This window comes from Podarcis melisellensis (genome assembly GCF_964234715.1).
Source record: "Podarcis melisellensis genome assembly, chromosome: 7".
Classification (NCBI taxonomy): domain Eukaryota; kingdom Metazoa; phylum Chordata; class Lepidosauria; order Squamata; family Lacertidae; genus Podarcis; species Podarcis melisellensis.
Window position 1 is genome coordinate 4,345,880 of NC_138539.1, and position 24,883 is coordinate 4,370,762.

The 24,883-nt window shown below is 46.9% G+C and overlaps 1 protein-coding gene across 3 annotated transcripts in view; it reads right to left on the reverse strand.

The window, feature by feature from the left end:
* The window catches only part of ADGRB1 (adhesion G protein-coupled receptor B1), a 393,844-nt gene that overhangs the window by 149,394 nt on the left and 219,567 nt on the right, over positions 1–24,883 (reverse strand). For all 3 annotated transcript variants that reach the window (XM_081918643.1, XM_081918644.1, XM_081918645.1), the window contains exons 9-17: positions 24,606–24,707; positions 20,640–20,746; positions 19,279–19,473; positions 14,044–14,112; positions 10,569–10,677; positions 8,156–8,299; positions 7,063–7,138; positions 2,598–2,700; positions 1,472–1,515 (exon numbers count right to left, since the gene is read on the reverse strand). In XM_081918643.1, coding sequence (XP_081774769.1) covers positions 1,472–1,515; positions 2,598–2,700; positions 7,063–7,138; positions 8,156–8,299; positions 10,569–10,677; positions 14,044–14,112; positions 19,279–19,473; positions 20,640–20,746; positions 24,606–24,707 — 949 coding nt within the window. The remainder of the gene's footprint in view (positions 1–1,471; positions 1,516–2,597; positions 2,701–7,062; positions 7,139–8,155; positions 8,300–10,568; positions 10,678–14,043; positions 14,113–19,278; positions 19,474–20,639; positions 20,747–24,605; positions 24,708–24,883) is intronic.

The window sequence follows — 24,883 nt, forward strand, 5'->3', positions numbered from 1 at the left end:
CATTTCGACATTCTCACTGGAGGCCCAGGTGGCCTCAGTGGCCTTTTCCCAGACCAGGTTGATTTGCCAGCTATGACCCCTTTGCGGTGGTAACTTCCTAGTTGAACATGTTCTATATGGGGCTGCCTTTGAAGTCTGAAGACCTCAAGGCCAAGACCATAAACACTCCATTTTAAGGCTGATTCCCCCACTCCTTGACTCCTGATCACCTGCCCTTGCCTTTGATCTGATGGTGTTTGCTTTCTATAAAGGTTTCCCCCAACGAACTACCTGGCAATCGTGTGAGCCTCCAGATTCTGGCTCCCCAGTCACACACACACACACACCCTCTGCCCTCCTGCATCACAGGACAGTCTAGGCTGCAAAGAGCTGCACATGGCCACACAAATGAACCAATTGACCTTTCTGCAGAATGCCAAAGGAAACAAAGGATTCCGTTGCATTTTGCAAGAGAGCAGATGCATGTTGAGCACTGAGTCAGTGGCCACAAGCAGGGAGCAATCATCAATCCCACTTCCTCAGCATGGGAAGATGTGCTATGCAAGGCACATGAGCTAGAATCTTATGCGCAATCATAAAACCTTTTATATGTCCACATTAAAGTTTTAATTTATGAAGCATCCATAAGAAAGGGGAGAGCTGCTTTCCCTCAGCCAGTTGCGTTCCTTGGGTTGGCGCTTCCCCTGTGTTCCGCTCTCCCTTCCTTATGGTTTAATTTTGAGAATCTCAATAATTGATTTTGCAGTGGGCACATGGGCTGTTTGCTGAACTTACAGTATGCAATTGATTACAAATATTCCGTAACGTACATTACCATTATGTTGCTCTGCCACATTCATTTCAGTGTAAAGGAAACACAGTACAGTGGTACCACGGGTTACAGACGCTTTGGGTTACAAACGCTTTGGGTTACAAACTCTGCTAACCAGGAAGTGGTGGCCCCAGGTTAAGAACTTTGCCCCAGGATAAGAATGAAAATCACGTGCCAGTGGCACAGCGGCAGCGGGAGGCCCCATTAGCGAAACACGCCTCAGGTTAAGAACCATTTCAGGTTAAGAATGGACCTCTGGAATGAATTAAGTTCTTAACCTGAGGTACCACTGTACAAATGGAAGGGGAAGGGAATGAGAACCATTACAAATAATTTGCAAACTGCAACCACAAGAGTGAATACTCATTGCATTTGATGGGTTGGTGTTTGTTCTGGGCATGGGATGAAAAAGCAAACACAAGCCCTTTCCAGTCCTGTTTTAAGTTTTTGTTGAAATTCCCTGACACCATAAGATGGGCACAGATCAGAGTGGGGATGAATAGGAAGGACTATCCGATCGTGTGAGTTAAGAAACAAAGGGTGTCCGACCATTCCTTCTGTGTTGCAAATACACTCCACAACGGCAACCTTCCCCCACCCGATGAATAAATGATTCTTTTTCTTGATCCAACAGAGAGAAAAATAACCCACTGAACTTACACATCAGTTTCCTCCCATAGGATGCAGGTCTGGTTGGTAGTTCCCTGCCAGTATGAAAAAAGAGGAAAGAGAAAAGAGCTGGTGTTGAATAGTTGACTGAGAGATCTGCTTAAATACAGCATAACATGTACTTGAATTATTATCCAGGTGAAGCAAAACTAGTCCCATGGAAACTTTAGTTTGCCCCATTTCCACCTCCCTCTCCTGCCTCAGAGGCCTTTAGGGCATCCTGGTAGGAAGTCTAGCCCAGTCACACTTCCTGTTGCTCCATATGAGTGAACTCCCAAACTCAGCTTCCTCTAAACCACAGTTGGGGAACCAATGACTCTCCCGGTGTTGTTGGCCCCCAGCTCCCATCAGCCCTTGCCAGCAGAGCCAATGTTCAGGAACTGATGGGATCTGTCACCCAGCAACATCTAGAGTAGAGGTCTTCATCGTTCAGTGTCCCCAGATGTAAATAGAAATTGTAGAGTTGAATGGGATGCAAAGGGTCATCTAGTCCAATACCCTGAAATGCAGGAACTACAGCTGAAGAATCCCTGACAGATGGCCATCCAACCTCCATGCAAAGACCTCCAACGAAGGAGAGCCCAACACCTTCCACAGGTGTCTGTTCCACTGTTGAATAGCTCCCACTGTCAGAAAGTTCTTCCTAAGGTTTAGTCAGAATCTCCTTTCTTGTAATTTGAATCCATTGGTTTGGGTCTGACCCTCTGGAGCAGCAGAAAACTAGCTTGTTCCATCTTCCATGTGTCAGCCCTTCAGATGTTAATTCAGATGCTGTTGTCAAACTCCAAGTCCCATCAGTCCCAGCTGAGCCAAAGATCAAGTTGATGGAAATTGTAGTCCTACAACATGTGGGGACCCAGCCTTGGAGACAACTGATCTAGAAGATCATAGGGGATCTAGATGATCCCAACCTTTCTATACGCCTTTACCATTTAAAAACAAAGCAACCCATACATTTCTCTTTTCAAGTTTACCCACCTCCCCCCAAAAAACATCCAACCTCTCAAAATATGGTGTTTCTTCCTAGGCTCAGATATCATAGGGTTTTGGGGTGGCGGCTATATTGAACTTCATTTTTATCAGCAACATTTTCCTTTTTAGCGAAGTAGGTGCTTACATTGTACAAATGGGAGAACTCAATCTCCATTGGGGTGAGCAGTGAGCGGGGAGCTGGTTTCACAGTCACAGAGATGACTCTGGAATTCAGAACTGTAGTATTTCTAGGGAGAAAACACAGCATGTCAAAAGGCAGCGAAGAGGCAGAATGGGGAGAAGTCACAGCAATGGAGAGAAACTCCCATGACGTTATTCATGTTCAAGTGTCGTGATTCCACCTTTGCCCAAAATCTGCCCAAGGCAGTTTGCGATCAGCATGGCACACTTTAAAATTGATGGATTAAACAGCAATGTTGGAACAATGAAATAAATACAAGGAGACAAAAGGCCAGCAGCGAAAATCACGATATTGTTACCCAGAAGCTTAAGAGAACAAAGCAACCAGGTGACTAAATGAGAAACATATAATAATAAAAGCTTGTAGGCAGATAAGAACATAGCAAAGAGCAGGATCAGGTTAAAGGTTCATCTCTATTAGCATCCTGTTCTCACAGTGGCCAACCAGATGACTCTATAAGAACCCCACAAGGAGAATATTAGTGCAACAGCCTTCTCTCTACTTCTGATTCCCAACAATCTACTAGTATACAGAAGCATTACTGCCTCTGATCATAGCCATCATAACAAGTAGCCATTGACAGCCCCCATGAATCTGTCTAATTTTCTTCTGAAGTTGATGGCCATCACTACCTCTTGTGAAGGCGAATGCCACAGTTTATGCTGCCGTGGAGATATTGCCAAGGAGTTTGTATAATCCACAAAAAAGGTTGTTGCAGTTCCACAGAATCCTTTCACAGAGACTAAGACAAGTTGTACTATGCTATAAGATCCACTGTCCTGTAATGTTACATATGCTTGTTCTACTGATGAAGCCTAGGATGGCGAAACAAGGCTAATATTCCAGAAATCCTTGTCTTAGACTCTGTGAAAGAATTCTGTGGAACTGCAACAACCTTTCATGTGGATTGTCGGACTCTATGAACAGACAAGTGAAATAGACACCTATTAGAGAATGAACAGATCCACTGGGTCTTCTCCATTTTTCGTTGAACTTTATGAACTACTTCTGTTGAAATCTACAATTCAATGCAATGAATAGTATATATTACTTCTTCAAACGTACAGCCGGTTACGTCTTGTGTGTTTATTGAACGCGATTGTACAGGCCCCTGATTTGTGTAGGTGTTGTGCTCTGGGTCAATGCATGTTTGCATGCAATAGCATGCAATCAAACACCGCGCTCCATCCTGTTCCATCCCTGCTCTGCCCTGCCCTTTTAGTGATGTCTTTTATGACATTCTCAGTCACTTCTGGGTTTGGCGCTATTTGTGTGTATGATCCCACATATATTGGTCATGCCTAAAACAGGGATTGCCTGTACTACAAATGGGGTCCCACCACAGAGAAAACTATCTGCCTAATCTCTGGAGACTGGGCTACTCAGGGAAGGGAACTGGTGTTTGGACTTAAGGGCGCCTTTAATGAATGGGTAGGCTCGTATGGGGAAAGGAGGTGCTAGATTTATTTTATTTATGTATTTGTGAAATTGATTCCCTGCCCTTCATCCTAGGCAGATCACAAGCTGTACGCCACATTAAAACAACCGCAAAATATTAAAACAGCTGAACTTTGGAATCCTAGCTTTGTATGCAATATCCTTCCATCTACTCCTCTCAATACAAGGCCCATACTTGAAAACAGAGTTGGTACCAAACTTCATCTTCTTTGCAGCATCAGCACTGCCAGCCTCTTCTCCTGACCTGCCTCTGCCTGGCTGTAGGTCAGACTGGTGAGGGGCCCTGAGACCCTCATCAAGTGACCGACCTGGAAAATCACTAGCTCCAGATCAGCTCAAAATCCCAAAAGTCTGGCAGAGGTGCTTGCAATTGCCAACAGACTCAGCTAATCTCTGGCACTGGAGGACTGCTAACCACACGTCTTTCTGAGATGATAGGATGCTGTAACTACTTTGCAGGTGGTGTGTTGTTTCACTGTCAACATTTCACAGATGGGATAGGGTTGCGTGGCCACTTCCCAAAGGACACCTACTGAGTTCATGGTTGTGGCAGGATTGGAACCAGGCGTCTGTCCAGCTCACAACCTCACCTGCGACACTGCACAGTTACCAAAGACGTGTAATCACCTTTTAACACCGCATTTGTTTATGGCTTGCTGCATTTAATTCACATCTCCGCCCGGGGATTGATCTCCCAAGCGAATCCCACAGAGGGGACATCAGAGAGTATAGACTATTTGCTCACTAATCTGCTCACAAGTCCCAAGCCTAGATGCAGCTTCAAATCTGCAGGTAGCTTCAATGATAACCAGCCGGGAGCAAAGGCCTGGAATTTACAGGAAACGCTCTCATGCTAATCAGTGCAGAACGAATCTTGAAGGTGCCAGAGGGAGGCTTAATTTGCTGCCTCAGTACCTGCCTCGGCCTCAGAGAGGAGAGGCAGGGAAAGTGAGACGTAGAACAGAGAGATCTCTCTGTTACCATCAGAGATTGCAGAGACTCACAAGCCCCAAGGCAGCACAGAAGAAGTTGGAAGCACACAGCAGGATGGCTGTGCAGGAGTGCTCCCAAAGCATCACAAAAAATACCTCCAGAGAGCACATGAGACACTCTTCAAGAGGAACCCCACAGAGAGGGAACTTGGAAGAATCCTCTGCCCTAGGGAGTATGCACAAAGATGTCCCCTTTTTTTGTAAATATCCCTGCCTTTCCCACATGATCATTTTCAGGACACTTGTCCATCAAAGCAGGCAGCTGGTTCTCAAAGAGCAGTTCCAAATCCTTGTTCCACATCCCACATGCATTGCTGCTTGCAATTACACATCACATTTGCCATTGAAATGCACAGATCCAAACCGCCGTTGCTTGCCCTGTGCGCAGTTGGCTGGCCAGAGCTTCTGAGTTTGCATTCAAAAGCCCAGACAGATGTCTAAATAGATGCCGATCCAAACTACGTGCATCTACAATTGTTGGACTAGACAATTGGGTGTACCTTCCAACTCTACAATTCTATGATTCTAAGTCAATGTTTTCACTGAGACCTATAAGGGCACTACATCATGTTTCAACTCTGTGCAATATGACATTGTGGCCTTTAAGGACCAAACTGCACATTCAGCAGGTCTGAGATCCCAAGTTGCTGATGAGCAGCTGAAAAGGAGCAGTAGGGAGGAGTGGTCTGGTTAGCAGTGGAGAAACGGCTGGTGGGAGAGAATGCTTAAGCCTTCTCTTGCTTTCCTCTTGAGACTTCCTTCCCCAGCTGATGGTTCATGTGATGTGGCAAAAATGCACCCAGAGCCTTAGCTGGAGGGAAGGAACCTGGGATAAGGGAGTCCTAGGAGATCACTGGTAGGGTAAGGGTTAAGCAACATCCCTCTCGTCGGCTGCTAGAAATCACTCCCTTATCTTAATACTTAGATTAAGGTTACCAGATTTTTTCCCCAAAGAATCCGGGGACACTTCTTTTAAAGAATGAGGGAGAAAAAGTTATTTTTTAAAATGTTATTTTTAAAAAAAATATTAAGAAGTAATATCTTCTCTTCTGTGGTCTCCTCTGGGCCCCGACCTGCTCTCTTGGAGCACTAGCCACCGTGGAGTAGGCTTGGGTCGGGCCTGGGCTCGGCCACATGTCCTTGCCCTCTCGGTGCTCTCCTACCTCTTTTCCTCAGCGGCAGCAGCAGCTTGACAAGGTCGGAGCTCACCTCTTTTTGTCTCCTTCCTCTTTCACTCTCTTCCTTCTCTTTCTCCTCTCCTCCTTCTCCCTGTGTCAGCTCCAGGGTTTTCCTGGCCCCAGAGCTCTGCTTGGCAGTCAGCCAGGTGGCCGGGCGCTCTCACACCCAGCTTGATTTGGGTCACGAGGGGGGAGTTAGCGGTTCCCCCAGTTGACGCGCCGGGCGTCCCCGCTTCCCCCTCGACAGTGGCAGTAGCAGCGGGAGTCTCAGCAGCCTGGAGCCAGCCTATAGCACAGCTGGCTCTGGCTGGCTTCAGGAGCTGTTCGCTGCCGTGGCGCCCGCCATTTTGCCTCGCCAGAAGTCCCCATATGATGTGTCTTGTGCTGTTGAACCAATCACACAACATTCATTCCCTACTAATAAATCTACAACACCCAAAATATAAATCCGGGGACATTAAATGAAATCCGGGGACATTCCAGGGACAGATTTGTAAATCTGGAGGCTGGGAACTGGGGCATCTGGTAACCATAACTTGGATACTCTTTGTCAACATTCCTGATCCCTAGATCCAGATCTGCTGGTGAATAAGTGGACTGACCCCCTCCCTCACTTCTGCTTGCTTCTCAACCATATGCAACTCCCAAGAACATATCTGGGAGTCCAACTATGTAAGGTTGGTCATGGAATGATTTGTCACCTCTGTTCTAAGACTCCCATGACTGACCAATGGACTACCCACTCCCAACTCATTCCACAAACACGTGCATCAGCCTTACCTCTGAAGGGAGAGGATCCCACCCAGGTTTCGGTACAGGACTGTCCCCACCACGAAGACAGCGGAGTCATCTGTCTCTGTGAAGAAGCAACAGGGCAAAAACAAGCAACAGAATAAGTGGAGAGGAAGAGGAACTGGCTCAAGGTGGCATTGAGAGATGATGGGCAGGAACAAGGCATAAGCGAGCAAGAAAGAAAGAGGTGGGCATCATTCAAAGAGAATGTCTAGCATGGCAAGATGGAGTGAAAGAAAGTAACTCGTGTCATTCCAGACCAGTGCTTTTTTTCTTGGGTGGTACTCAAGGGTACCCAGTACTGGCACCTCTTTTTGTTGTTAAAAGGTGTGGCACTTACTATAATGACTTCATGGTGATCACCAGCACCTATTTTTCTAGGAGGAAAAGCAGTGTTCCAGACCATTGGCAGGGGTTGATGGGAGTTGTAGTTCAAAGCAGCCAAATCACAAATGCATGATTGCTAGACAGCCCTCAAACAGGGGCAATGGCACCATGGAGTTTCAGAACCTGCATAGAGGGGACTCTATGATGTCATTCCCCCAAACCTGGTGTATGTGTGTGGGGGGGGAGACTATGGGTTAATCCCTACCTCTTCCTTCCTGTCACTACGCACTCCTTTTTCTGCCTGCGATGGGAGAAGACATATCTTTGCTCTCCTCTGGAAAGCAATTTCCATTGTGAACTGGACGGTGGATATTTGTAACATTTAAGGATTAAACCAGCCTGCCTGGTTTTCATCAGTGCATCTGTTGAACCATGGCAAGACTTTGATAAGTGGGTAAACTCTAGGGTTTTTTTCTTGTTTACTTAAGAAGCTGAGAGTGAATTATTTGCTAAGAATCTGCTAAGAAACATAGAACATGGAGAAGATAATCCAAGTCTGAATAAAGTAGCCTTGGATATCATATATATCTATATCTATCTAGATCTACTCTCTATATCTCTATCTATCTGTATCTATATTGATCAGAATAAAAAGGCAAAATAAACACACACTGCTCTTCCTCCACGACATGCTTCTGTCTGCAGCCTGCGCCAAGAGGAAAAATCTCACCTGCAGTCGTCCCACTCCCCTTACCTGAAACCCCCGTGGAGAGGATGCTTTTGGACACAGTGACCTTGTCCTCTGCACTGCGGGCCCAATCCACCATGCCCCGCCAGCCTTTCATAGGGAAGCTAATGTCTTTGGCTGCGTTGGCAGGGAGCTTCTGGATGCTGAGGACTTGAGAGGAGAGAAAGAGAAAGAGAGAGAAGAAGAAATCAAGCCAACTTTCATCTGCCCAATTTCTGCTTCTGGCCCTGCCAGCCACTGGGTGTGGTCTTCAGAAGGTTGCCCCAAGGGGAACGCAAGCTTTGGGCTGAAAATATTTCTCCTCCCTGAGTTAAATTCATTCAACTGTTCCATATAAAGAACTTTCAATGACAGCCTCAATTACAGAGCACATTTTTCACATCTGTTTCTCCTGGTTGTTGGCAGGGCAGACAGATAAGCTTTGGTATAATGCACTCATCATGCGTTCAAGCCTTTTGCAGTAGAGTTTTGGAGACTCTAATGGAAATTGCTGGAGTGAGGAACCTATCGGGACTCACAACTGAGATATCAGGTTCCTATTTGTTAGCTCCTTCTAGGGATATTGGAGAAGAACAGGAGCTCCATCTATCAGGCAGCAGGAAATGGTATTGAAATGTTTGTAACTGACAAGGTAGGGATGCGGGTGGTGCTGTGGGTTAAACCACAGAGCCTAGGACTTGCCAATCAGAAGGTCAGCGATTCAAATCCCCACGACGGAGTGAGCTCTCGTTGCTCGGTCCCTGCTCCTGCCAATCTAGCAGTTTGAAAGCACATCAAAGTGCAAGTAGATAAATAGGTACCGCTCCAGTGGGAAGGTAAACGGCATTTCCATGCACTGCTCTGGTTCGCCAGAAGCAGCTTAGTCACGCTGGCCACATGACCCAGAAGCTGTACGCCGGCTCCCTCAGCCAATAAAGCGAGATGAGCGCTGCAACCCCAGAGTCGGCCACGACTGGACCTAATGGTCAGGGGTCCCTTTACCTTTACCTTACTAACTGATAAGGTTATAAGAAAGGAACAATGAAGTATGCAGAATCTGTGAAGTTTGCAATATTCAATATCAATATTAGGCAGAGGCTCGTGGTAGGGTCTTCTTGGTGGTGGCTCCTCGATTATGAAATTTCTCCAGTTGGCGTTACTCTCATCCCCCTTAGGAAACTTATTTTCATTACCTACTGAAAAACACACGTCTGCAACATTTGGCATATGATGGCTAATAAGACGATTGCATCCTTCACTGTTTTGTGGCCACCACTGTGTTGACGACCGTTCTTCTTATGATACTGAGGTTTTGTCATTTTATTGCTGACCTTTCATTTTCTGCTTTATTGCCAAGTGTTCCGAGGTAGATGTAAGTGGTGCAGCAAATTAATGTGATGTAATGAAGTTTGTCTTTGTTGCGCCTATTGTTATACACGGCTTGTCTGAATAAATTAACTCCGCACGACAGGAACGTACGATGCCGAGTTAAGCTGAGTCAGGCGATTGGTACATCTAGCCCTGGACTGCTTAATCTGACTGGCAGCATCTCCCCACGGGTCTCAGAAAGAAAATGTCTGAAGCATCTGCTTCCTTGTCCTTTCACCTGAAGATGCCAAGGATTGAACCTGAACCAGGGAAGTTCTGCTTGCAAGATAAGTGCAGATTTGGTGGCCAGGTTGCTCACCGGGGCAATATGGTTTGACCATATAATTACACTGATCCTGGTCTGACTGCACCAGCTACCAATTAGTTTCCAGGCCCAATTGAAAGTGCTGGTTTTGACCCATAAAGCCTTAAATGGCTTAGTACTGCAATATCTCAAGGACCACCTCTTTCCGTATGAACCTGCCCAGATCCTAATATCATCTTCTGAGGCTCTTCTTTGTGTGCCTCCTCCTCGAGAGGTCCAGAGGGCAGCAACATGAAAACGGGGCCTTCTCTGCAGTGACTCCCCATCTGTGGAATGCTCTCCCCAGGGAGGTTTGGCTGGCACCTTCATGAGGTACCTTTACAGATAAAGGAACCCCTGACCATTAGGTCCAGTTGTGGACGACTCTGGGGTTGCGACACTCATCTCGCTTTACTGGCCGAGGGAGCTGGCGTACAGCTTCCGGGTCATGTGGCCAGCATGACTAAGCTTCTTCTGGTGAACCAGAGCTGTGCACGGAAACACCGTTTACCTTCCCATCAGAGCGATACCTATTTATCTACTTGCACTTTGACGTGCTTTTGAACTGCTAGGTTGGCAGGAGCAGGGACTGAGCAACGGGAGCTCACCCCGTCACGGGGATTCAAACCGCCAACCTTCTAATCGGCAAGTCCTAGGCTTTGTGGTTTAACCAACAGCGCAACCCGCATCCCTTTAGATACCTATTAATGTTTTGAAATGACCAGCTGGCTAGAGGCATTCAGTAAAGGGGTGGTTCAACCTACTCACCCAGGTTTTCAGTCACTTGATAGGAATCCTGGAAGTCCTTCATACGAAATCCTATGACGTCAATGAAGTCCTCTACCAGCCTAAAAAGTTCCTTGACATTCGGTCCCATCTGCAAAGGCATTTATTTATTTATTTAATAATAATAATAATAATAATAATAATAATAATAATAATAATAATAATAATAATAATAGACCTGCAGGACCATAACTGCTGATAACCCAAGACTAAGTTCAAATTGGGGTCTTCTTCCCCCCTCTCTCACGCACACACAAACAAACAAACAGACACAGCACTTCCTCAAGTAAGACCAGGATAACAGTCACAATAGATCCTGAAAATTTTATCCTGTCAATTTTGTGCAATGTATTCATCTTTTTGGATGATGATGATGATGATGATGAGTTTTTCTAGACTGGCCTTCACCTGACCACTGCAGAGTGGCATACATCATCATAAAATCATACACAAAATAAAAATAAAGGGCTGTTTCCAACCGTACTGTATTGCTATTGCAGCAGACAATCACTTGTGCAAAAGAAATTCCTCCTCTTTTCTGGACTCTCGGGAGCTGATTTTTAAGGCACACAGAAAAAGGAAAGGGAAGTCCTGTGTGGGACTCTGAGCAAACTGCATTAAATATCACTCAAATGCTGTGCTATCTTCAAACATTAAACACACTGGATAGCTCGAGTATCGCATATGGCCTGCAAGGTAACTTTCTTCCCCAAACCTGAACAAAGTAATGAACTTTTGCATGGTGATGAAAAGGAGCCCAACTGTATTTCAAAATGATTTTTTGGGGTGAGGGAAAGAGAAATTTAGCAAGCTGCATAGCTGGATCTGGGTCCCATTTGTCACTATTCCGGTTCCTGGTATTTCATCAGTCAAACAGCTGCCCCATTTTTTCTTAAGGCCTGAGGACTAGAACCTTGATTTTGTGACAATGCCCAAGGCCTGCAGATATGCACAGAAAGCCTGGCTGTGGGATGTGAAACACAAGAGCAGGCAAGTACAACATTCCTAGAGTGGACATGTTTACACATGGGGAGGAATGTTTGTCCAGCCAGCAGGTAAACTTCCTGTTTCCTTCTGGGCTGGGGCAGACTTCCTTTGCATGTGGCTAGAGGTGGGTGTGGCCTCACCTGTGCAGGTAACGACAAAAGCACAGGGCAGGGCAGCCATCTCTCTCTCTTTGACTACATGCATCGAAGAAGCAACATCTGCTTAGCCAAAGATGCTTCCAGCCAAGAGAGGACAAAGGGACTGTCTCCTTATGAGATAGTTTCCAGGTGTATGTTACTTTTCTAAGCTAAGTCTGCCTTTTGGGATCCGATTGTGAACAGAATGTGAGTAAACTCTTTTTTATACTTTTATAGAAGATTTTGTTGTGTCTTATCTTTTATGAGGGAATAAGGGGGAAATACCAGAACAGTTATTAGAGAGGCTTTAGCGAGCCTGAGCTAACGCATCCGCTGTGAGTTTAAAAAGGGGAATGTTACTCTGCTAAATTGTGAACTTGTTTATACAAGTTGAAAAGGCTATAATCAGACAGTATATCCTCTCCTGCGTCCCTGAACATTCCCACAAAGCCTTATATTTTCAGCGCAGCAGCTTGTTATGCTACACTGGTATACAACTGGCCTACAGCACAAAGGTGATTTCAACATCCAATGAGTTGATCCTGGACAGCTCATTCTTCCCTAGGTTTCCCCCCCTCCTCCTGCATTTATTGGATTTAGCACACATAGATCTTCCTGGGATTTTATTTGGAAATAGGATAGAGGAAGTAAGGGAAGACACCTCTGTCACAGCCCAAGTCCTTCCACACAGGCTTCCCAGGCCAGTGTGGTGTAGTGGTTAAGAGCAGTGGACTCGTAATCTGGTGAACAGGATTTGCTTCCCCGCTCCTCCACATGCAGCTGCTGGGTGACCTTGGGCCAGTCACACGTCTCTGAAGTCTCTCAGCCTCACTCACCTCACAGAGTGTTTGTTGTGGGGGAGGAAGGGAAAGGAGAATGTTAGCCGCTTTGAGACTCCTTCGGGTAGTGATAAAGCGGGATATCAAATCCAAACTCTTCTTCTTCCTGCATTCGCAGAGGATGGATTTGGAGCTGCAACACTTTCAGCATGAAACAGCAGCCTTAAGGGATGCCTGAATTGCTTCTCCAAAGTTTGCCCCCTTCCCCCCTAGCATTAGTTCATAGCTGTTTGCATCCTAATCGACTGCAGCTGTAGCAACACTTCTTTTTTTTTTAAAAAAAAATAGACTGCCTTCTCCCTTAATAACAGTGATATTGTCATGCAGCCAATTGGATCCATCTGAAAAATGGCACCTCTGAAGGAAAGCAAGGCTAGTTTAAAGCGAGGACGTGCCCATGGTGATGTCATGCAGACAAATCCGATTGGTTGCATCCTAAGATGACATCGGCTGTCATCAGATATTGTCATCCGGATGAAACAACGGGGCTGTAGACACAGTGGAATGGGGGTGTGATTTGTTGTGCAAGCGGAGTATTTTTGCCACAGTCTGGATTTCAGGTATGGTGCAGTGGTGGAATTTGGTACTATGGCTTTTGGAGTGAGGCCAAAATTTGGCGTACTCTGCACCCCACAGCCCTCACATTGTGCTGGATTTTGAGGGTCCTAGAGCCCTCCCAACGCCTTCCCAAAGCTGGCCAAGCACTAACTAGGCTTTGGGAAGGAGCAGGACCTGTGAGAGCCCTTCCCATAGCTGGGCAACTGCTTACTGGTGCCCAGTGCAGGGAACTAGTCCCCCTTTATCCCTCCTGAAAAGAATAAAGACACAACAGTCTTCTTTTAAAAGTATGACAAGTTTACTCACATTCAGTTCACAGTTGGATCCAGGCCTTAACTTGTAGTTACAGATACTGTGTGGCTTACATCCTTGTAAGGATGGGCCAGCAGTGCAGTCCAAGAGAAGAAATGGCACCAAAAGAGGAAGATGGCTGCGTGACTGGACCTTTTGTTAGGTCTGCAAGAGTCACGCCCACCTACCTGGTCACATGCAAGGGGAGTATGCTCCAGACCAGGTGTAACAGGAAATTCTACCTTGGCTGGAGTAACACCCCCTGTCTGTGTCCACTCTAGGGAAACAAGGAATGTTGCATTTGACTGCTCCAGTGGATTACATCCCACAGATCTATGGAGGCCCACATTCAAATCCCAGGGCAGAGGTTCCCCACTCCTGCTCTAGGTTGCCTTGCCAAGCATTGCCCATCAGCTCTTCCAATTTGCAGTGTGGTGCATTGGTTAGAGTGATGGAACAGGACCTGAGAGATAGTGTCTGTCAGGTGCTTTGAAGAAACCAAGGGGGAAAGGGCTAGATAAATATTGAAATATTCACACTGACTCACAGCCTTGTTAAAACCCCTGAGAGACAGACACTTGCATTCGTACACATACAAAACTCCCAAAGCAGATGATGCCCGTTTGAAGGACAAGGTTCTCTTACCAGCTGAGCCTCTTCCCACTTGTCTCGGTTATCTTCCGTCAGGATGTTGCTAATTATCTGGACAAAGTTCTAGGACACAAAGACAAAACAAAGAAGCAAAAGCTGTGATCCGAGGAAGGGTTTGGTTTCATCCATGACACATCAGGGCTCACCCAAAGCATACGCTCATCCCTAGAAGGGCTATAGCTCAATGAAAGGGCAGCTGCCTTGCATTCAGAAGGTCCCAGGTTCAGTCCCCAGCATTTCCAGGTAGAGTTGGGAGAGACACCTCCGTCTGAATCCATGGAGAGCTACTACCAGTCAGTGCAGACAATACTGAACTAGATGGACTAATGGTCCCATGCAGTATAAGGAAACTTGCTTGCTATGTTCCTAGAATTTACTCCACTGCTCTCGGTCAACCCATTTTGCTGATTTGGAAAAGGAAACGGCCCTGCAGTTGTCTGAAAGTCACGCTACACATCTCCATCCATTTCTGAGCTGATCCAGAAGAGCCCAGAAAAAAAAAATGTCTGCTTCGTGACAGCAAACCCTGGATCTAGGGATGTCAGAGAATTTCATTGGAGATGGAAACAGGAATGGAAATGGCCAACGTTTGCTTACTCGTCCCATTTCCAGAGCAGAAATTAAGCCATACAGCCTGGCCAGAATTCACTGTTCTCATTGCTTGGGGTCCACAAACAACATGCAATTGACTGCTTTCCCCTTCCCCATTTGTGTTACATTTCCTTTGCACTGAAGTGAATGGGGTGGAATAAAGTGAGGGCAATGCAATTTGTGCATTTTGCCACGGCGGGCAGTGAGATGAACTGCAGAGGAAGGGGTGCTGCCTGCAAGAATTGCAAGGGAGGAAAGGAAAACGCTGCCTTATTTCATCCCTGCCTGAATCCCACCTCCATGAAATGTATTCCAGATGGTGTCAGGGACTGGGCAGGAACGGTGGAGACTGCCTCCCTATCCTGACCCTTCCAGGGAGGAGGAAAAGGAAAGCAGTATAGATTTACAACAGGGGTTTGAGGGAGGTCACATCTCAGAGGCAGGTGAGGGGGAAAGCTGGGAGATCATAGGAGAGCCAGAGCAATACCGGGCTGACACGTTGTCAATAGAAAGCATTCCAGATCCTCCATCTCCCAGAACCCAGCGAGCCTTAAAAGCAGGAGAGCAAAGAGCTCAAAGACAAAGGGAAGATAGCAGCACCCATAGAAGTGATGAATGAGGAAGTGGGAGAGACGGAGGGTGGAGATTCACTCAGGAAAATGCCATTATCCAAGACAAGAGGCTGGGTTCTGTAGCCTCTCTCTGTAATATTGAAATAAAAAAGGACTAAGAAACTTTTCCTTTTCTTTATACTTTTCTGGGCAACCAGCTGGGAGCTGCTGATAGCATCCTGACAACAGATGGTAAGATAAGGTTACCAGATTTTTTTCAAAGAATCCGGGGACACTTTTTTTAAAGAAAGAGGGAGAAAAGGTTATTTAAAAAAATTAAGAAATAATATTTTCTCTTCTGTGGTCTCCTCTATCACGTGGCCTTCCCCTGGGCCCCGACCTCTTCTCTTGGAGCGCTAGCCACCATGGAGTAGGCTCAGGTCGGGCCTGGGCTTGGCCACATGTCCTTGCTCTCCCGGTGCTCTCTAACCTCTCCTCCTCAGCTCGGCAAGGTCGGGTTTCCCCTCTTTTTTCTCCTTCCTCTTTCTCTCTCTTCCTTCTCATTCTCTCCTTCTCCCTGTGTCAGTTATGGGGTTTTCCTGGCCCCGGAGCTCTGCTTGGCAGTCAGCCAGGTGGCCAGGCGCTCTCTCACCCAGCTCAATTTGGGTCACGGGTGTGTGTGTGTGTCAGCGCTTCCCCCCATTGACGCACCGGGCATCCCCGGTTCCCCCTCGGCAGTGGCAGTCTCAGCAGCCCGGAGCCAGCCTGGTAGCACAGCTGGCTCTGGCTGGCTTCAGGAGCTGCTCGCTGCCATGGTGCCTGCAATTTTGCCTCGCCAGAAGTCCCCATATGATGTGTGTTGTGCCGTTGAACCAATCACACAACATTCATTCCCTACTAATAAATCTACAACACTTAAAATATAAATCCGGGGACATTAAATGAAATCCGGGGACAGTCCGGGGACAGATTTGAAAATCCGGGGGCTGGCACCGGGAAATGGGGACATCTGGTAACCATATGGTAAGATGCTTAGATACCACCACCGCCCTCTCCCAGGACACAGGCAACAAAAATGGCTCTACAAAAATGGCTCTATTGCTCCTGTTCCTTGTGCTCATGGGCTTCATAAAGGCTTCTGGTTGGCCATTGTGGGAAAGTGGAAGCTGGACTGCATGCACCTTCTGTGTGATCCAGCAGGGTTCTCCTTTTATTCCTATGCGGTGCTGGCTGAGCCTACTGGGCCTGGTGGAGTGGCAGGCAGGGAGCCCAGCAGTAGGGGGCACCAGTGACAATGACAAGCAGAGACAATGAATTCTAGCTTTCATAGAATCTTAGAATTGTAGAATAGGAAGGGACCACGAGGGTCATCTAGTCCACCCCCTGCAATGTAGGGATATTTTGTCCAACGTGGGGCTCAAACCCACAACCCTGAGATTAAGGGTCTCATGGTCTATCGACTGAGCTAGTCTGTCCTTCCATGAGGACAACGCTGAGACAGTGGAGGAAGAAGCCACAAGGTAGCATCACTCCCTGGACTGAGTTGAAAATAAGAAGGGAGGCAGACTAAAATTGGTGCTGCCATGCCCCATTGATTCCAATGGCCCTGCCTCAACTGTTCCTAGGCTCCTAACACCTGGTCTGCTGCTGTTTACATTTCCCCAGAGCGTCTGTCCAGTCCAGCCCTTCCCTGAGAGTTCAGGAAGGAGGTGGGAAAGGAGGAGGTCTTTATTTCAAAGCCATTGATTTCCTTTCCAAGTAGATAATTAGCAACGATGCCATGCGGGGAAGCAATCCAAGAGGATATATTTAACATTTTAAAGGCATGTGACCGTGACCTTCCCCTCCCAAGGACAGTCCCATAGCTGCTCTGCACAGACAACTGCAGAATGATGATTCCAATCTCCTGGTTCCGCCACGGGGACAGCGAACGCTTTCCCCTGTTTCCCACAGACCACTGTGGCTCTGTCCACAGTGGGCACAGAAACCAATTCAGGGAAATTTCATTTCAAAAATGAAACTTTGCTTTCCAAAGTTGCATTCTAGCCACTGGGGAGAAGCAAGAAGGAAGAGCAATTTTGGAGATGCCGGAATAAAGCAGGAACAATTTCATTTTCTCCTCACTGCACCAAGAGTAGAGCTGGTACTTTACTGCTGCTGTCCCTGATGGAGAAAACTATGGTGGCTGGAGAGGACTGGGTCAAACACATGCTTTCATTATGACAGATAAGGCTATCAATCCTTCCCTCCCTACTAATCCTTCCCTCCCTTTTGCACCTTCCACTAAGCCTCTGAATATAATAATAATAATAATTTATTATTTATACCCCACCCATCTGGCTGGGTTTCCCCAGCCACTCTGGGCGGCTTCCAACAAAACACTAAAATACAATAACCTATTAAACATTAAAAGCTCCCCTAAACAGGGCTGCCTTCAGATGTCTTCTAAAAGTTTGGTAGTTATTTTTCTCTTTGACATCTGGTGGGAGGGCATTCCACAGGGTGGGTGCCACCAACGAGAAGGCCCTCTGCCTGGTTCCTTGTAACTTGGCTTCTCGCAGTGAGGGAACCACCAGAAGGCCATTGGCATTGGACCTCAGCATCCCGGCAGACCGATGGAGGTGGAGACGCTTCTTCAGTTATACTGGACTGAGGCCGCTTAGGGCTTTAAAGGTCAGCACCAACACTTTGAATTGTGCTCAGAAACGTACTGGGAGCCAGTGTAGGGTTTTCAAGACCAGTGTTATGTGGTCTCGGCGGCTGCTCCCAGTCACCAGTCTAGCTGCCACATTCTGGATTAGTTGCAGTTTCCGGGTCACCTTCCAAGGTAGCCCAACATGTAGCACATTGCAGTAGTCCAAGCAGGAGATAACCAGAGCATGCACCACTCTGGCGAGACAGTCTGCGGGCCTGCTGCTAGGGGTTAGAAGTGGAGAGAATTGTTGTTGCTGAAGGCTTCCCATGGCCATCTGGTTGACCCCTGGGAGAGGAAGAAGCTGGGCTGGATCGGCTTAATCAAGCAAGGCTTTTCTTGACTGTTAAAAAGGGATTGGAGTAGATAAATTAAGGAAGGTTATATAGCTCTATTAGCCATGGTACCTAAATTGAAACTCAGTGTTCAGAGCCAATTATGTTCAGAGCAGTTCCAGGAGGAGTAAAACAAAGGGGGGGATGTATGAAATTATCTAGCCTTCATATTGTCAGGGAACCGTAATGGGAACGAGAGGAGGAGGCGAGGCTCCACGACAATGCTGGAGAGGGGCCAAGTAGGGAGAGAGGCAGGTCTCCTGTTGGGGAAGAAAATCAGCGCAACACCAGGGATGGAGGGGGGCCAATGGGGGAAGCAGAGAGCAAGCTCAGAGACTCTTCACTGGACACCAGCGGGGAGAGCACAGGTCCTCCGCTACCCACGCCCTCCCTGCGCAGAAGACTTCCGCGCAGGGAGAGTAGGAGGAGACTGAGCGTCAAACAACTTTTATGTTGGAAAAGGTTTAAGAAACGCCCACTGTCGGATTCTGCCAGCGACTGAACAGCCACGAAGTGAGGGGCTGTCCAGCCAGGAAAGGTTTAACCAGGCCACCTAGCCAGGAGTGGCGGCAACTTACGCACGAGCAACCCCATATAACCATTACACATATCAATACTTTAGCTGTGATTCCTGCGTTGCACAGGGTTAGACTAGACGTCCCATTGGGTCCCTTCCAAATCTATAGTCCTATAATTCTAGTTATGGATTTCCTGGATGCATCTGCTGGGCCACTGTATACAACCAGATGCTGAAATAGACGGACCCACATCTAAAAATCATGAACACAGCCATATGAGTCCAACAGTCTCATCATGGATTCTTGTGACCGTGTTCCACCAACACATGCATGGACTTTGGGAAAGTAGAAGGTGAGGATGAAATGAAGATCAAGATTGAGAAAATTGCACATTTAAAAAAATGTACAAAGCAGAACCCCCGAGGCCTCCTAGCATGTTGGACACATTTGCCAGGTAATTCAGAGCTCCAAACTCCCGGAAGAAGACATTTGGGATCATCTCTCCTTGCTGAAGCTGTTAGATCTCCAACCTGCCAGCTCACCTGTATGTCACCAGTAGTGGGGCTGTAATAAGCTCTTCGGAAGATCTCTGTCATATTCCTGAGTACGTCGATGGTCGAGAGCAGATCCCCACTGTAGCTGGTCCCATCCTGAGAAATCTCCACCAGGTTTTGCAACACACCCGACACCCCTTCCCCTATCAAACCCCGCTGGGCTTTTGAAAGATGATCTCTTGTCTGGGGAGACAGAAATTGACATGTGTTAACTTAAAACAGGGGTGGGCAACCTTTTTTCAGCCATGTGCTTAACTTTGTACACTGGGCTGTATCCTAGTCCTATAAAAGCTAGAAATGTATTTCTCTCTACCTACCTTATTCTCTCCATAATTTAACCAGTTTAAGCCAAGAAACACACTATTTAAGGCTTTGGGCTAGCCTGTTGAGCTACCAGTGTAGCCTTATTTGAGTTCACCAATTGGGTCTGCGTTGCTCCGGGACAAGAGGAAGGAAGTCAAATGACACCAAGGTTGGTTCAAAGAAAGAGTTTATTCTGCTCTCCGGATAGCAGAAGGCACTTGCGTGATCAAGTCCACAGCAAGTCCAAAGAAATGAGAAGTTTCATGCAGTATATATATCCTCCAGGCACCCTCTCCCTCCTTCCCCAGGAATCCAACCACGTCAGCCTATACACGCAGGTTGACATCACATATGTTCTTGCTCTGGTATTCTTAACCATAAAATGGAATTCCTTCCTGTACTTCTGACCATAAAAGGATCTTCCTCTTCCTACTCTTATCCTGGAGGAAGAGGTCATCATCTCCGAGAACACGCTTTGGCGTTGTTCCGGACTTAGGTCTGTGCGTCTTTTGTGGTCAGCACATAAGAGAAGGTACAGATGTGTCTTCTCTGTTCTACTGGTGCAGTCAGGGTCATCCCTGCTGTCACAAACTGATAAAGGAGAGGGCTCTGAGCATGGCCGGGTTTCTGTTTATACATTGACTCAGAGCTCAAGTTAATGGATTTTAGCTAAGGAAAAATAGGGATTTTGGTGCAGTTTCAAACTGCCTGCACAGTCAGTTTTGGGTTTGGGAAACCCATTCCTTCACCAGGACTTGGTTGCTCTATCAGTCACAGAAAAGAAAACCTGGCCATGTAACATCAACTTCTGTGATTGGAAGGCAGTATGAAGTCTCTGGATTGGATGGGTCTGGGATATAAATACTAGAAACCTTGAATTCTCTCCATGATTGGTCAACAGAGCAGCACCTCCTGCTTGCTATACTTCTCCAGTGCATCCTCAACTCCATCCACTGAGCTAGGGGACTCTGAGTTGGAGAATGCACATTCCAGGTCCAGAATGCACATTTAGGTTCTCAAGGTCCTGGCTCAGCCTCGTCACTCACCATCATCTGGATGTTCCTGTAGTCAATGGAAACACACTTGACATATGTTGGAAGGGTCCAATAGGCAATGCCCTCTTCATCCAGCATGCACCGGCGTAGGATCAGCCCTGAAGGAGAGCAGAAAGGGGACAGTCAAGCACATCGCCAGTTGGCTGGTGAACTTACAAAGTCTACCCACAACACCATTGATCCTTATCAGTCCAAGGAAGGAAGTTGGTCAACATGAGAAAATCAAGCCATTGTAAACCGAGATAGCTGCTACTGGAGATGATTGCTGTGTGGTTGTAGAAAGCAGCAGACTAGGGAGATTCTGCCTTCAGGGAGTTCAGTGGCAAAGTCCATTTAGTTCCAAAGTGAAACCTGCCCTCTAGTTTCTTAAAAATTGTTCTCGCCCCATGACAGAAGCTTCTGTTCTTCTGCCTCATTTGCAACATATGTCATTTCACTAGGCATGTGGTTGAGCTTACCTTATCGTAGTAAGAAGACCAATGGTGGTGTCCATTTTCTCCTTTCCAATACACATCCCTCCTGCACTCTGCAGCCTCCATGACTGCCCTAAGTGCTTTCTCCTCTGAAAAAAGTCCCATGAGAGGACCTACGTCATGACTTCCCCTGGGACTTAACTGAGGTCCCAGAAACCATGGAGGTTGACTACTGAATGCCTGAGTTGGACACACTCACTGATTTTAGTTCTAAAGGAAGTTGAGGAGGGAGAAAGGTTGTTTTCTTCTGCTCCAGAGAAGCGGACACGGAGCAATGGATCCAAATTAGAAGAAAGAAGATTCCACCTAAACATTAGGAAGAACTTCCTGACAGTAAGAGCTGTTCGACAGTGGAATTTGCTGCCAAGGAGTGTGGTGGAGTCTCCTTCTTTGGAGGTCTTTAAGCAGAGGCTTGGTAACCATATGTCAGGAGTGCTCTGATGGTGTTTCCTGCTTGGCAGGGGGTTGGACTCGATGGCCCTTGTGGTCTCTTCCAACTCTAGGATTCTATGATTCTATGTTCCTTTCATCTTAAAAAAATATTCCACACTTTTAGCAATCACATCACAATTTCTTTTTTTAAAAAAATGTGCTTTAAAATAAAAATAATAACAAGCACAATAAAAGTAATAAAAGCTGTCAGGCCCACAGTAGGCAGCCTCTCTACCTTCCTGTATCCACAGTAAAGCTCAGGCCCCCTGGAAGGCTGCAAAGTGCAGACCATAAGGATTGCAGAATGAAAGAATGGACACCCACAAACACCCCAGGCCACCTGGACTGTAAGGTAAGCAAGCACACACGAGCAAACACAAAACGCTCTGCAGCCCACCCACATGTGACATAAGTGCATAAGGAGAGCCTGCAGGATCAGGCCACTAGCCCATCTAGGTCAGCAACCTGTCTTCATAGTGGCTGCCAGATGCCCCTAACGGAAACCGGCAAGCAAGATCCGAGCGCATGAGTAATAATAATAATAATAATAATAATAATAATAATAATAATAATAATAATATTTTTTTATTTATACTCTGCCCATCTGGATGGTTTCCCCAGCCACTCTGGGCGGCTTCCAACAGAATATTAAAATACAGTAGTCTATTAAACATTAAAAGCTTTCCTAAACAGGGCTGCCTTCAGATGTCTTCTAAAACTCTGGCAGTTGTTTTCCTCTTTGACATCTGATGGGAGGGTGTTCCACATGGTGGGTGTCACTACCAAGAAGGCCCTATGACTGGTTCCCTGTAACTTGGCTTCTCGCAGTGAAGGAACTGCCAGAAGGCCCTCAGAGCAGGACCTCAGTGTCCGGGCGGAATGATGGGGGTGGCTACACTCCTTCAGGTATACTGGACCAAGGCCGTTTATGGCTTTAAAGGTCAGCACCAACACTTTGAAACATACTGGGAGCCAGTGTAGGCCTTTCAAGACCGGTGTTATGTGGTCTCGGAGGCCGCTCCCAGTCACCAGTCTAGCTGCCGCTTTCTGGATTAGTTGGAGTTTCCGGGTCACCTTTAAAGGTAGCCCCACATAGAGCGCATTGCAAGCGATAACTAGAGCATGCACCACCCTGGTGAGCCAGTCTGCAACTCTCCCCTCCTGTGGTTTTCAGCAACTGCTGTTCAGAAGCATCTCTGCCTCCACCCATAGAGGAAAAGCACATGCATTGGTCTCTCTCTTAAAGCCACCCTAATTTGGTGGTCCTCTAAGTTGGTGGTTTCCTTCTCCCCTTTGATCATTTCCGAATGCTGTTTCTTTCCTCACTGATTGATGGAGAAGAGTTGGGCAGCGGAGGGAGGAACACAGGAGAAATTTTTGGCTCAACAGCAAGCGCAGCCCATACAGGTGGACACACATCATTGCTTGCTCAAGAACCACATGGGAGAACCTATAGTCAGGAAATAAATATTCAGCAGCAACAACATCTTTGGGAACCAACAGGCAGTTATTCATCATCCTGGCAAGAGCTAATGTCCACTGCCTTCCATTACTCTTGTCTCTCCTAATTTAGAGTGATCCTCTGGTTTGGCAGTTCCTCACCTTTGGGACTCACAAGCTAAAGTGGTGGGGTCGGATCGAACAAATGAGGCCACCTTAGCTGACCCCTTCCTTGCCATGGACATGGACACACGCTCTCCCCATCAAGAGCCCCCAGAGGGAGCCGTTTTCACCAATGCCACAGCAGGGCATCTCTTTCGGAACCGTTCAGCAATTCATCTTCAGACACGGTTCCGAAATGCCAGCTGCTATCCTGGCACATCTTCCGGGTTAGATGTCCAGAGAAGACAACTTTGGCACAACTAAGCCAGAAGATTGTGGCCAGAGATTCTGCTCCACAGCCACAGCAGCCAGAAAGACGCATTTCAGTTTTTGCAAGAACAAAGTGTCTGCTTCCAGTCCCAGGGCAAGTTCACATTGAAAAATCTCTCTGTGTGTTCTGCCCTGGTGCCAAGTGTTCTGAATCCTGTTTGCTTCAGACAATTAAGGTTTGCTTCAGACACGCTGCACTGAAAGAATCCTGAGAATTGTAGTTTAAGGATACCCTGTGAGGGATAAACTATAGGTCCCGGGATTATTTTCTTTTTTGAGGTGGTATGATGTGCAGCGTGGGTGGCGCTGTGGGTTAAACCACAGAGCCTAGGACTTGCCGATCAGAAGGTCGGCGGTTCGAATCCCCATGACGGGGTGAGCTCCTGTTGCTTGGTCCCTGCTCCTGCCAACCTAGCAGTTCGAAAGCACGTCAAAATGCAAGTAGATAGATAGGTACCACTCCGGCGGGAAGGTAAACGGCGTTGCCGTGTGCTGCTCTGGTTCGCCAGAAGCGGCTTAGTCATGCTGGCCACATGACCCGGAAGCTATATGCTGGCTCCCTCGGCCAATAAAGCGAGATGAGCACCGCAACCCCAGAGTTGGTCACAACTGGACCTAATGGTCAGGGGTACTATTATATTCTAATGGATTGTTGAATATTGCTTTATTTGATAGAAGTTTATTTTAAAGTTTTGGGGGTTTTTTGCATTGGATCAGATTGTTTGATCTCTGCTATCTATTTTGTTGTTTCTTCAGCTTGTAAAATACCTTGCGTGTAGCAATACAGAAAGGCGGTATTCAAATTAAAAGTGAAACAAACATGAAATATTAAAAATAATAAACATTCTTAATATGTATGCGTGGTACCCACCCACAAATAAACAGAAATTAAAGAGAAGTGAAAGAGAGAACATAAAGACGCAGTTTCATACTATCTGAGAAACTTGTAGGGAATGGACTGGGTCCCACGGCTATGCAGCCATGTGGAGGGGAGCTTACTGTGATGAACTTGAATCCAGAACCATGAACCACTTTCCTGACAGTTACTGAAATCTGAAGTCTGCACCCTAATGTCCTATGTGACCTTGCAAGAGATCCAGGGCTACAGCCATTTGAGGTGTCAAGATGTCATCTGTCGCCATAGAGGAGAGAAGGACCACGTCAGGACACCACAACTTACCTGTGGCGTTCCGGGGACATCGAACGGCTGCAGATTCTCCTCCTGGAGTCTCCTTCCAAATCACAGAAGCAAAGTTATCTTCGTCACAGATTTCATGGGGCTCTGGAAAGGAAGAAAGGCTGGATTTAGTACGTTTGCTGGAAGGAAGGAAGGAAGGAAGGAAGGAAGGAAGGAAGGAAGGAAGGAAGGAAGGAAGGAAGGAAGGAAGGAACTGAGGGTGAGACAAAAAGAACATGTGGGTTGGCAGTGGTGAATGAGAGCAGCCATCTGTTATATCA